Source organism: Chiloscyllium punctatum, chromosome 24 (assembly GCF_047496795.1).
Source record: "Chiloscyllium punctatum isolate Juve2018m chromosome 24, sChiPun1.3, whole genome shotgun sequence".
Lineage (NCBI taxonomy): Eukaryota > Metazoa > Chordata > Chondrichthyes > Orectolobiformes > Hemiscylliidae > Chiloscyllium > Chiloscyllium punctatum.
The window spans coordinates 40,187,654-40,201,834 of NC_092762.1; the positions used below are offsets into that span (position 1 = coordinate 40,187,654).

Below are 14,181 nucleotides of genomic sequence, written 5' to 3' on the forward strand. Positions count from 1 at the left end.
TTCCTATTCATATACCCATCCAAATGCCTCTTAAATGTTGCAATTGTACCAGATTCCACCACTTCCTCTGGCAGCTCATTCCATATACATACCACCCTCTGTGTGAAAAGGTTGCCCCTTAGGTCTCTTTTATATCTTTCCCCTATCACCCTAAACCCATGCCCTCTAGTTCTGGACTCCCCGACCCCAGGGAAAAGACTTTTTCTATTTACCCTGTCCATGCCCCTCAATTTTGTAAACCTCTGTAAGGTCACCCCTCAGCCTCCGACGCTCCAGGGAAAACAGCCCCAGCCTGTTCAGCCTCTCCTTATAGCTCAAATCCTCCAACATCCTTGTAAATCTTTTTTGAACCCTTTCAAGTTTCACAACATCTTTCCGATAGGAAGGAGACCAGAATTGCACACAATATTCCAACAGTGGCCTAACTAATGTCCTGTACAGCCACAACGTGACCTCCCAACTCCTGTACTCAATACTCTGACCAATAAAGGAAAGCATACCAAAAGCCTTCTTCACTATCCTATCTACCTGCGACTCCACTTTCAAGGAGCTATGAACCTGCACACCAAGGTCTCTTTGTTCAGCAACACTCCCTAGGACCTTACCATTAAGTGTATAAGTCTTGCAAAGATTTGCTTTCCCAAAATGCAGCACCTCCCATTTATCCGAATTAAACTCCATCTGCCACTTCTCAGCCCATTGGCCCATCTGGTCCAGATCCTGTTGTAATCTGAGGTATCCCGCTTTGTTGTCCACTACACCTCTAATTTTGGTGTCATCTGCAAACTTACTAACTGTACTACTTATGCTCGCATCCAAATCATTTATGGAAATGACAAAAAGTTGAGGACCCAGCACCGATCCTTGTGGCACTCCACTGGTCACAGGCCTCCAGTCTGAAAAACAACCCTCCACCACCACCCTCGGTCTTCTACCTTTGAGCCAGTTCTGTATCCAAATGGCTAGTTCTCCCTGTATTCCGTGAGATCTAACCTTGCTAATCAATCTCCCATGGGGAACCTTGTCGAACGCCTTACTGAAGTCCATATTGATCATGTCTACTGCTCTGCCCTCATCAATCTTCTTTGTTACTTCTTCAAAAAACTCAATCAAGTTTGTGCTATATGATTTCCCACACACAAAACCATGTTGACTATCCCTAATCAGTCCTTGCCTTTCCAAATACACATACATCCTGTCCATCAGGATTCCCTTCAAGAACTTGCCCACTCCGACGTCAGGCTCACTGGTCTTTAGTTCCCTGACTTGTCCTTACCACCTTTCTTAAACAGTGGCACAACGTTGGCCAACCTCCAGTCTTCCGGCACCTCACCTGTGACTATCGATGATACAAATATCTCAGCAAGAGGCCCAGCAATCACTTCTCTAGCTTCCTTGGGTACACCTGATCTGGTCCTAAGGATTTATCCACCTTTATCGTTTCAAGACATCCAGCACTTCCTCTCCTGTAATCTGGACATTTTGCAAGATGTCACCATCTATTTCCCTGCAGTCCATATCTTCCATATCCTTTTCCACAGTAGATACTGATACAAAATATTCATTTAGTATCTCCCCCATTTTCTGTGTCTCCACACAAAGGCCTCCTTGTTGATCTTTGAGGGGCCCTATTCTCTCCCTAGTTACCCTTTTGTCCTTAATGTATTTGTAAAAACCCTTTGGATTCTCCTTAATTCTATTTGCCAGAACTATCTCATGTCCCCTTTTTGCCCTCCTGATTTCCCTGTTAAGTATACTCCTACTTCCTTTATACTCTTCTAAGGATTCACTCCATTTATCCTGTCTATACCTTACATATGCTTCCTTCTTTTTCTTAACCAAACCCTCAGTTTCTTTAGTCATCCAGCCTTCCCTATACCTACCAGCCTTCCCTTTCACCCTGACAGGAATATACTTTCTCTGGATTCTTGTTATCTCATTTCTGAAGGCTTCCCATTTTCCAGCCGTCCCTTTACCTGCGAACATCTGCCCCCAATCAGCTTTCGAAAGTTCTTGCCTAATACCGTCAAAATTGGCCTTTCTCCAATTTAGAACTTCAACTTTTAGCTCTGGTCTATCCTTTTCCATCACTATTTTAAATCTAATGGAATTATGGTCGCTGGCCCCAAAGTGCTCCCCCACTGACCTCTCAGTCACCTGCCCTGCCTTATTTCCCAAGAGTAGGTCAAGTATTGCACCTTCTCTAGTAGGTACATCCACATACTGGATCAGAAAATTGTCTTGTATATACTTAACAAATTCCTCTCCATCTAAACCCTTAACACTATGGCAGTCACACTCTATGTTTGGAAAGTTAAAATCCCCTACCATAACCACTCTATTTTTCTTACACATAGCTGAGATCCCCTTACAAGTTTGTTTCTCAATTTCCCTCTCACTATTAGGGGGGTCTATAATACAATCTCAATAAGGTGATCATCTCTTTCTTATGTCTCTGTTCCACCCAAATCATTTCCCTGGGTGTATTTTCAGAAATATTCTCCCTCAGCACAGCTGTCCCTCATCAAAAATGCCACTCCCCCTCCTCTCTTGCCTCCCTTTCTACCCTTCCTGTAGCATTTGTATCCTGGAACATTAAGCTGCCAGTCCTGTCCATCCCTGAGCCATGTTTCTGCAATTGCTATGACATCCTAGTCCCATGTTCCTAACCATGCCCTGAGTTCATCTGCCTTCCCTGTTACGCCCCTTTCATTGCAATAAATGCAGTTTAATTTATTCGTCCTACCTTGTCCCTGCATGTCCTGACTGTTTGACTCGCTTCTGTTCTCAACTGTACTAGTCTCAGATCGATCTCTTTCCTCACTATCTCCCTGGGTCCCACCCCCCCACCTTACTAGTTAAATCCTCCTGAGCAGCTCTAGCAAATCTCCCTGCCAGTATATTAGTCTTCTTCCAATTTATGTGCAATCCATCTTTCTTGTACAAGTCACTTCTACCCCAAAAGAGATTCCAATGACCCAAAAAACGTGAATCCTTCTCCCATACACCAGCTCCTCAGCCATGCATTCATCTGCTCTATCCTCCTATTCCTGCCCTCACTAGCTGTAGAACCGGGAGTAATCCAGATATTACTAGTCTCGAGGACCTCCTTTTTAAGTTTCTGCCTAACTCTTTGTAATCTCCCTTCAGAGTCTCAACCTTTTCCCTTCCTATGTCGTTGGTTCCAATGTAGACAATGACCTCTTGCTGGCCCCTCTCCCCCGTGAGAACATTCTGCACCCTCTCTGAGACATCCTTGATCCTGGCACCAGGGAAACAACACACCATTCTGATTTTTTGCTGCTGGCCACAGAAACGTCTGTCTGTACCTCGGACTACAGAATCCCCTAACACAATTGATCTCTTGGAATCCGACGTACCCCTCGTTGCATTAGAGCCAGTTTCAATACCAGAAACTTGGCTGTTCGTGCTACGTACCCCTGAGAATCCATCACCCCCTACATTTTCCAAAACAGCATACCTGTTTGAAATGGGTATATCCACAAAAGACTCCTGCACTAGCTGCCTACCTCTCTTACCTTTCCTGGAGTTAACCCATCTATGTGACTGTATCTGAGACGTCCCCCCCTTCCTACAACTGCCATCCATCACATACTGTTGCTGTTGCAAATTCCTCATTTCTTCTAACTGTCTCTCCAACTGATCCATTCGATCTGATAAGATTCGCAGCCAGCAGCATTTATGGCAGATATAATCTGCAGTAACCCTTAACCTCTCTTTAAACTCCTACATCTGACAAGACATACATATCACTCTACATTTTTATTGTTGGCTTAATGCATACAGAAAACTCCACATGAATGCTCAAAGGAAACAGGGTAACAGGTGAATTCTCTCCTAAAATGACTCTTCAAAAACGCAAAGATGGGAGTAAACATCTTCCTTGAAATTGTTAGCCCTATTGCTAAATTTTATGGATTAAGGCTCATTTGACAACTCTATGAGAGACCAAATTGCACGAGTACAAAAATTGTGATTTAAATGGAAGAACGAACATGCCCTGAAGACAGAATCTGTGAGTAATTGCTGCTGCAACTGCACATCAATATCCAATGCTACTGCTCCAACTTTTCCAATAGACTTCCTCACTGCTGTTTCTGGCTTTTCTCCAAAAACAGACGTTATGACTGGAAGAACAGTAACATAGTAGAGAGGGCATTTGCCATTTAAAGAGCTGGAACAGCAGCAGGAGTGAGTGAGAGAGAAAAAAAATAAGGGGCCAAGATGTTTGTGGATCTAGTACAGGTACAGTGACTCTGTCTGTGTCTGCAAGAAAATCTGAAAGTGAGTTAGAGGGATAATGTAAGCAATGGACTAGGTGTGGAAGGAGAAGGAAGAAATTCTCAAGGTGAGGGAGGAGGTGTGGGCAATATTGCTAACTTCTACATTTTATTTGAATTAATTAATTCCCAATGATTCCCGAAGATAAGTGGGAAAACTGAGGACTGGGAAGCTTTTAAAGAACAACAGAGGATTAGTAAGAAGGAAATACGCAGAGAAAAAATGAGGTACGAAGGTAAACTGGCCAAGAATATAAAAGAGGATAGTAAAAGCTATGTCCAAGGCAAAAAAAATGGTTAGGACAAAAATTGAGCCCCTGAAGACAGAAACAGGGGAATATATTACTGGGAACAAAGAAATGGCAGAGGAATTAAATGGGTACTTCAGATCTGTGTTCACTGGGGAAGACACAAGCAATCTCCCTGAGGTAACAGTGGCTGAAGGACCTGAACTTAAGGGAATTTATATTTGCCAGGATTTGGTGTTGGAGAGACTGTTAGGTCTGAAGGTTGATAAGTCTCTGGGACCTGATGGCCTGCATCCCAGGGTACTGAAGGTGGTGGCTCGGGAAATCGTGGATGCGCTGGTGATTATTTTCCAGAGTTCAATAGAATCGGGGTCGGTTCCTGTGGATTGAAGGGCGGCTAATGTTGTGCCACTTTTTAAGAAGGGTGGGCGGGAGAAAGCAGGAAATTATAGACCAGTTAGTCTGACCTCAGTGGTGGGAAAGATGCTGGAGTCTATTATAAAGGATGAAGTTACGGCACATCTGGATAACAGTAACAGGATAGGACAGAGTCAGCATGGATTTATGAAGGGGAAATCATGCTTGACTAATTTTCTTGAATTTTTTGAGGATGTAACTCGGAAGATGGACGAGGGAGATCCAGTGGATGTAGTGTACCTGGACTTTCAGAAAGCTTTTGATAAAGTCCCAAACAAGAGGTTAGTGAGTAAAATTAGGGCGCACGGTATTGGGGGCAAAGTACTAGATTGGATAGAGAATTGGTTGGCTAATAGGAAACAAAGGGTAGTGATTAACGGCTCCATTTCGGAATGGCAGGCAGTGACCAGTGGGGTACCGCAGGGATCCGTGCTGGGACCGCAGCTTTTTACAATATATGTAAATGATATAGAAGATGGTATCAGCAATAACATTAGCAAATTTGCTGATGATACAAAGCTGGGTGGTAGGGTGAAATGTGATGAGGATGTTAGGAGATTACAGGGTGACCTGGACAAGTTAGGTGAGTGGGCAGATGCATGGCAGATGCAGTTTAATGTGGATAAATGTCTGGTTATCCACTTTGGTGGCAAGAACAGGAAGGCAGATTACTACCTCAATGGTATCAAATTAGGTAAAGGGGCTGTTCAGAGAGATCTGGGTGTTCTTGTCCACCAGTCAATGAAGGCAAGCATGCAGGTACAGCAGGTAGTGAAGAAGGCTAATAGCATGCTGGCCTTCATAACAAGAGGAATTGAGTATAGAAGCAAAGAGGTGCTTCTGCAGCTGTACAGGGCCCTGGTGAGACCACACCTGGAGTACTGTGTACAGTTCTGGTCTCCAAATTTGAGGAAAGACATTCTGGCTATTGAGGGAGTGCAGCGTAGGTTCACGAGGTCAATTCCTGGAATGGCAGGATTGCCTTACACGGAAAGACTGAAGCGACTGGGCTTGTATACCCTTGAGTTTAGAAGACTGAGAGGGGATCTGATTGAAACGTATAGGATTATGAAAGGATTGGACACTCTGGCAGGAGGAAACATATTTCCGCTGATGGGGGAATGCCGAACCAGAGGACACAACTTAAAAATACGGGGTAGACCATTTAGGACAGAGATGAGGAGAAACTACTTCACCCAGAGAGTGGTGGCTGTGTGGAATGCTCTGCCCCAGAGGGCAGTGGAGGCCCAGTCTCTGGATTCATTTAAGAAAGAATTGGATAGAGCTCTTAAAGATAGTGGAGTCAAGGGTTATGGAGATAAGGCAGGAACAGGATACTGATTGGGAATGATCAGCCATGATCATATTGAATGGCGGTGCAGGCTCGAAGGGCTGAATGGCCTACTCCTGCATCTATTGTCTATTGTCTATTGATTTCCCAAATATTTTATAAAAAAAGTCTTTATTTTCCTTCTGAAACACTTCCTGGTTTTTAATTTAGAAACTACAACTGGAATAAAAAGATAAAAAATACATTTCAATGGTTTTCTTCCTCTTTTGTTTTTAAGCGATCTGGTGTAAAGGATGAAAACTTATTATGGGGAAATCAATTTTGTCTGTTCCCCTTATGATTTTTTTCTTTAAATGTATAGAAGTGCCCATCTGTATATATTTTTGGTTGTCAATGTGTGTATTTGTTTTTACAAGTTTGACATTTGGAAAGATTTGGCAGTCCAGTTGAGCCAGAGTAGCCTAATCCCCAGGTCCCAAGTTTGCTTCAATATCAGCAGCTGGAGAAGGATAACAGTGTGGATTGGTAATGAATGAAGAATAACAGATTGTTGTTGAGGACTGGCTGCATGCTCAGTACAAGTCACTATTTTAATGTCCTTTACTAGAGACGTACAGCAAGTTTGCGGGACCTTACTTTGAAAAGTTTGCTTTCTAACTTAAGGAGCCCTGATAATCAAGATGTAGTCCCCCAAAAATCTAACAGCACATGCTCTTGAAAAGGAAAAAAAAAACAAATTTTGATGACAGCACATGTTATATTCCCATTTTGTAAACAGGAAATCTACTGCTGACTTGCAAGCAAACTAAATCCTGCTTACATATAGCTGGTCACAATGAAAGTAAAATAGCCCAAAGATACGACAGAACAATTCCAAACTCAACAATGAGCAATGCTAATCAATAGACATTAAATTCAAGGCATTTAATCTACAAGTAAAATATGATGGCCCAAGATCAATGTATCAACCAATAGACCAATGTCCTGGGGATACTACAGATGTACACTTCTGCATCACTCGTACCATTTCATAGATAAATATCTGATACATCACATTATCATAGCAACCAGACCTATTGCTATGATGACCTAGGTTATTGATTGTGATACATGTAAGGAAGAAAGAAGTGTTTTTAAAGTGTAGTTAAACAGGTAGCTTTGTAACACAGCAGTCAAGTTGCATACAAGATGCCATGAATAGCAATGAGATATCCTGAGATTTTCTTTGATGACAGATTGCAGAATAATAGGTAGAACTCATCTACTCTTTTTCAAATAGTGTCATGGGATATTTTATAACCTCCCGAGAAGATCTTGGTTTAAGGGCTGTACAGATCATTCTAAATGTCTTCTATCCGATACTTACTTTTACAAAAACAGTGACATAATGAAAATGTCGCTGGGCCAGTAATCGAGAGACCCCTGTTAATATTCTGGGGTATGGGATCAAGTCTCACCATGACAGCTGGTGGAATTTAAATGCAATTAATAAATATAGAATATAAATATAGTATAAGTGATCACTACAGTTTTTACAGTGATCATAAAAAACTATAATCAATTGTTGTAAAAACACATCCAGTTTACTAATGTTCTTTAGGGAAAGAAATCTGACATCCTTTCCCCATATCCCATGAAAGTGTTAAGCAAAACAGTTTGGATAAACATTCATGCAGGAGTAAATTCAAAGGACACAAAATCAGGCATTTTACCAATCTTCATGTTTTATAACATGTCATGGTAAACCGCAAACGTGGAAGCAATATTCACATAACTAAGTTAATCAGAATTCATTCATTAACATTTGCAGTGAAGTTTCAAAAATAACATTCAAACAAAAACAGCAGCAGCCACTACTTGGATATTTAACAACTAAAAAGACAAAACCTATCTGCAAGTCCCTTTTACACTTGCACTACATTGTTTGCCTTACCCCATCTAAGAAGAATCGTAACCTTTCCTGTGTCTCGGGTTCCAGTGTTTTTCTGTCAAGACGTAATCTTTTGTACCTTACTTGGTCCAATTCTCTTCTTAATAGTTCTCTACCTTCCCATTCTTGTCTTGTTTCTCGTTCCCATGCTCCATGTGGTCTAATGAAGAAAGAAAATTAATATTTCATACTTCATTTTGGGGTAACTGGACTCAAATTACCAAGTGACAATTCATATAAGAGGTCCAGATGACGTATACTTGGAAAAAGAAGACAGAGTGAAAAATGTAGCATTCAGATTATGTTTCCAATGGAACGGAATGGAAAAACAAAGAAGCCCTGAATTATAAAGCAAGTGGAAAAGATTGTAGGAAATGTTACAAAAGCAGATGCAGTTCTGGGTTTATTATGTAAGAACAATGGCTATAAAACAGGGCAAAGTCAAAAATCACACAGCACCAGGTTATAGTCCAACAGGTTTATTTGAAATCACCCGCTTTCAGAGCATAGCCCCTTTGTCAGGTAAAGTGAGAGGAAAGCACACAGAATACCGAATTTATGGGCAGATATCAAAAGATCATACAAATGGTGACTGGAGTGTGGAATAATAAGGCTTTGCTGGTGACCAAGATTGTTAGACAGTGTGAGTAAAGTGTCAATAGCTGAATAACAACTGAAGGGATGACCTGTCATCCAATTAAATGAGGCGGAGAGATAATTTTAAAATAATATTACGGTGGTGCTGGAGACAAACCAAATGGCTGGAATAACATGGAACAAAAACAGAAGCTGCTGGAAAAGCCCAGCAGCTTGAGCAGCATATGTGAAGAAAAAACAGTGATCCTTCCTCTAAATGATAAGAGGTTGCAGAGCTTAGAGATCTGGATGTCATTGTTGCATGCATTACTGAGGTTAGTATGCAGGTACAGCAAGTAATCGTGAAAGCTAATAACATTATATTTTATTGCGAGAGGACTTGAGTGCAAGAGTAGGGAGGTTATTCTTCAGTCTAACAAGACATTGGTGAGACTGAGGAATACTATGTACATTACTGGTCACCATACTTATGGAAGGATGTTAATGCATTGGAAGCAGTCCAGAGAAGGTTTACTAGAGTAGTACCTGGAATGAGCAGATTGCCTTATGAGGAAAGGCTAGACAGAGTAGGCCTGTATTGTCTGGAGTTTAGAAGAGTCAGAGTTGACTTAATTGAAACATGCGAGATCCTGAAGGGTGCCAATAGAACGTTTTCTCTTGTGTGAGACATTGTTTAAAAAGAGGGGTCACCTACTATGCGAGTAATGAGGACTTTTCTTTCCTCAGAAGGTTGACTGTCTTTGGAATATCCTTCCTCAAAAGGTAGATGCAGAATCTTTATAAAGGTAGATAGATTCTTGATTACTATGGGGAGAATAGATTATCGGGTTGTACCACAATGCAGTGTTGAGGTTAATGTCTGATCAACCATGATTTTAACAAATGGCAAAGCAGGCCAAAGGGTCTAATGGCTCATTCTTGTTCCTTGTTTGTATGATCAGAAGATCGTTGGGCCTATGACAATATCCTGAGGAACTCCTGCAGAGACTAGATAGAGTTATGGAGGATGGAAACAGACCCTTCTGTCTAACTCATCCATGCTGTCCAAATTTCCCAAATTAAACTAGTCTCATTTACCTTACCAACATAGGTGCAAAAACAGAGAAAGACAGAGCATTGTTTAGATGATGACAAACTGGGAAATGTTGATGTACAAAAGGACCTACATGTCCTTGTACACCAATCACTGAAAGCAAGTATGCAGGTGCATCAAGTGATTAGGAAGGTAAATGGTCTGTTGGCCTGTATTTTCATGGAATAGGAGTACAGAAGCAAGGATGCCTTGCTGAGGCTGTATACGGCTTTGATATGTAGGGCCTCTGTACAGGATCGCCTATCCAATCAAGGTGCAACCATTTCAAAATGGCAGCACAAGGTTAGGATCTAAAAATTATCCAGGCATTACATTCCTGACTCTGCCAATTTGTAAACTCCAATAATTAAAATCATCTTCCTTTGTGCTTGGTATGAATCCAATTATTGGAGCTGTCTCCCGATTCCCATATACTAATTTTGCTAGGGCTCCTTCATGCCACACTCAGTCAAAGCAGCCTTGTTTTCAAGGGCAGTCACTCTCACCTCACCTTTGGAATTCAGCTCTTTTGACAATGTTTGAACCAAGACTATAATCTGGTCAAGAGGAACTGAAGGAACCCAAACTGTGTCAGTGAACAGATTAGCAAAACAGGTGCTGTTCAATAACTCTTTCCATTGCTTTACTGATGATTGAGAGTAGACTGATTTACCAGATTGGTTTGTGTTGCTTTCCTTCCCTGTAGGACCCAAGGGAACTAGGTGAGTTTTTACATTATTTCCATTGTCACCATTATTGAAACCAACCTTGTGTTCCATGAGGGCTTTTGGATTACTTGTTCAGTAATCATGATCGCTGTGCTGCCTATCACTCGCCTCCTCTCCCACCTAGTGGCAAAGGTCAATTGAAGCAAAAGAAGCATAGTTTGGAAGACAACTGCTCTGTTTAAGGTCAGCTAGGTACAGATTGAACAGGGAATGCTTCCAGGGCCTCATTGATCATCCTCAGTTAGTAACACTAATTTTTACTGATTGAGCTTTCAAGCGATAGGAATGTTTGTAATTCCCACCAAATTAGACATCTTCTGTCAGCATTATTTGAAAACTGGAAGACAATCAAAATTCACTTTACCCAATATTTAGAAAATGCCATTTTACAGCTTCTTCCAAGCACATTTTCTGTAGCAGCACTTGCCTCTGTCGGTAAGTTCGTTCCTGTATTTGCTTTGCTTCCTGTATAAAAGGAACACATTTTGTAAATATCACCTTTACCTACCTCTGTGCTAGGCTAATAGTTACTCACTGAAATTATAACTCTCAAACATCCAGGGCAAGTTTAAAACAAAAACAAAGTTCTGGAGAAACTCAGCAGGTTTTATAGACAGAAAAACAGAGTTTCATTCATACCCAGTGACTGTTCTGTTCGCAGTTCTGATGAAAGATCACTGGACTTGAAATGCTAGCTATTTTTAGATTAGTTTAGATTAGATTATATTACTTACAGTGTGGAAACAGGCCCTTCGGCCCAACAAGTCCACACCGACCCGCCAAAGCGCAACCCACCCATACCCCGACATCTACCCCTTACCTAATGCTACGGGCAATTTAGCATGGCCAATTCACCTGACCTGCACATCTTTGGACTGTGGGAGGAAACCGGAGCACCCGGAGGAAACCCACGCAGACACGGGGAGAATGTGCAAACTCCACACAGTCAGTCGCCTGAGGTGGGAATTGAACCCAGGTCTCTGGCGCTGTGAGGCAGCAGTGCTAACCACTGTGCCACCGTGCCACCCAGATGCTCCAGACCTGCTAAGTGTCTCCCAAACTTTCAAGTTTATTTTAAATTTTGAGAGTTTAGATTCAATCAAGAAAGCACTAAAATCAAAGATAATCCAAAATTAAATTTAATTATTCAACCCCTCAGCCAGTAGATAAAATATATTAAAAGTGGCATCAGGAGACCACAAATTGTTTGACACCAACATCTGTCAGTGACCAGACTGTGCAGTAATTAAGAGAAGCTGCAGAAAAATAGTCAGAAAGGTCCACAGACAGAGACAAAAATTAACAACAGAGTCACAATAGGGCATTTTCACTTTCCATTTGCAGATAATTCTTCTTACCTCCCTTAACAATAATCTCTGCCTTATTGGAAAAGATTCATCCAGTCTCCCTCTTTCAAGACACATCCTCTCAAGCTGGAGTCGATCAAGGTCCCTTTCCAATAACTCTCTAGCTTCCTCTTCCCATATTTCACGCTCTCTAGTAAGAGACAGAAAAGTGACGTCAGAAATCAAATGCCCAGAAGCAGGCATTCTACAGTTACAAGCCACTTTCAACATTTTTGTGTAAATTAAAAATTAATTGGGAAGTTAACATAACCTGAAACATACTAAAAGATTACTAAAATGGCTTTAATTGTCCTATATTCAAGGCTCATGTTTTACAAATTTCATGAGACAATTAGATGAAATTGCAGGGTTGGTCTCATGAACTAACAGAACATAGAAGGTGACAAACTTTTATTTGGTTACCATATATCAGTTGCTCTTGTGATATAACATGTTATTGAAAATCGTGAGAGGAACAGTGGGAGAAAGTACTTTTTAAACAAAGAACATTATTCAGTGGTCTCTGTTGGACAGGACTATTACATTTTGAAATCTATTCCATGCGGATTTAACAATGTCAGGTAGCCAATTTGAAGAGAGGGTAACCAGACAAGTAACTTCACTGATCACATTCCAATAATCGCTACTACAAATACTACAAGGGCAGAAACAGTGTTACATTAGATACTATACACTCTGTGCCAGAAAACCCTATCCACGCTGACAAAACTCAAAGCATTGTCGCCACTTTGCCAAGGCAATAAATTGGTCCTCAGGATTTAGATGATAAAGATGAACTATCAGTGTTAACAGATGTCAAGAACAGATTGCAATCATATATCTGATCTGGAGGATTTAAGATGGCAGCTGCCTAGGAGGACTGTGTTAGCTGGGCTCTGTGCTTCAACATCAACAGGACAAAGCTAGAACCCATCCCAACCAAGTCATTTTGACTTTAAAAGCAGTAAAAGAGCTATAGAATTTAAATATTTTACTTACCTTCACTTTTTGCTGTGGGAGAATGCTGAAGAAAGGAAGAAGTTTGCCCAAGGCCGGATCCACCAGAGCAGCAGGCCTGCTGATTCACCAGGCCTTGCTTGCTGAATTCACCAAGTCTCGTGAGATGCTGCGAAAACAGCTTGAAGAAAAAAAAATCAAGGAAAAGCTGGCCCCGGTCTCTACTACACTCCAAAAACATGAACAGCAGCTGGAAGACCTCAGGAAAAGGCCAGGTGAGCTCGAACGCTGGGTCACAGGAGTGGAAGTTGAAACAGATTCATCCAAGAATCAGATTGAAGCCCTGGAAACACAGGTCAGTGGTTTGCTTGATCTGGTTGATGATCTTGAAAACCGGGGCAGAAGGAAGAATCTTCGTATTGTCAGTCCGCCAGAGAGGAAGGAAGGTGAACAGCCAGTGGAATTTTTTGAAAAGTGGTGCTGGAATTCCTTAGCTTGGAGGTTGAAAAGGGAAGGATAAAGATTGAGAGAGCTCACTGGGTCGCAGTACGGAGGCCAGGTGTGGACCAACGCCCTCGTCCTGTCCTGGTACAATTCCATCATTACATAGACAAACAGAGTCATGGAAGCTTCCAGAGCCCGGGGGAAGGATCCAGGGGCTTTGGTGTGCGTGGGCTCTAGAGTCATGTTTTTTTAAGACTTTTCGCAGCGGTCATCCGGAAAAGGAAATCCTTCAATGGCATCAAGAAGAGATTGAGAGAGGTCGGGGTCCAGTACTAAGATACCCAGCGGTGCTTCGGATTACCTATAATGGATCTATACACTTATTTGATTCACCAGAGAAAGCGGAGAACCTTGTGGACACGCTCATTTGAACTGGATGATTTGGTAATAAGTTGTGCTAAATTATGTTTGGGATGGACGGAGTATCTACCTTTAATTTCTGAGTTAAGCTGTACCGAGGATGGGGGACGTATTTACTTTAAATTCCCTTCTGCACATCGCTAATCTTTTTTTTCTTCTACTCTATCTTGAACTACTTGTGTTTATGGGGTGGCTCTATCTAGGAGGAGTTAAATGGGTGGTTGGGATGGCTAGGTGCCCCCTTTGAATGGGGGGTAAATTCCCCTAATCAGTGCCTTTGGCACTTTGTATATGATTTTGCTTTTTTGGTTTTTGATGTATGTAGTTTTTACAAGTTTTGTAGGTTTGTTGGTTGTAGCTGTTTTAGTTTATGTAATTTTTTATGTTCTGTGGATTTTCTTTTACTGAAACTTTGTAATTTGAATTCTCC

The 14,181-nt window shown here is 41.5% G+C and overlaps 1 protein-coding gene across 10 annotated transcripts in view; it reads right to left on the minus strand.

Moving 5' to 3' along the window:
• Nucleotides 1-14,181, minus strand: part of LOC140494474 (uncharacterized) — a 116,433-nt gene that overhangs the window by 13,374 nt on the left and 88,878 nt on the right. For 9 of the 10 annotated variants that reach the window (XM_072593681.1, XM_072593679.1, XM_072593682.1 and 6 more), the window contains 3 exons: nt 11,943-12,081; nt 10,949-11,049; nt 8,191-8,347 (listed from right to left, as the gene is read on the minus strand). In XM_072593681.1, coding sequence (XP_072449782.1) covers nt 8,191-8,347; nt 10,949-11,049; nt 11,943-12,081 — 397 coding nt within the window. The remainder of the gene's footprint in view (nt 1-8,190; nt 8,348-10,948; nt 11,050-11,942; nt 12,082-14,181) is intronic. The other variant, XM_072593680.1, reaches the window with a different exon arrangement.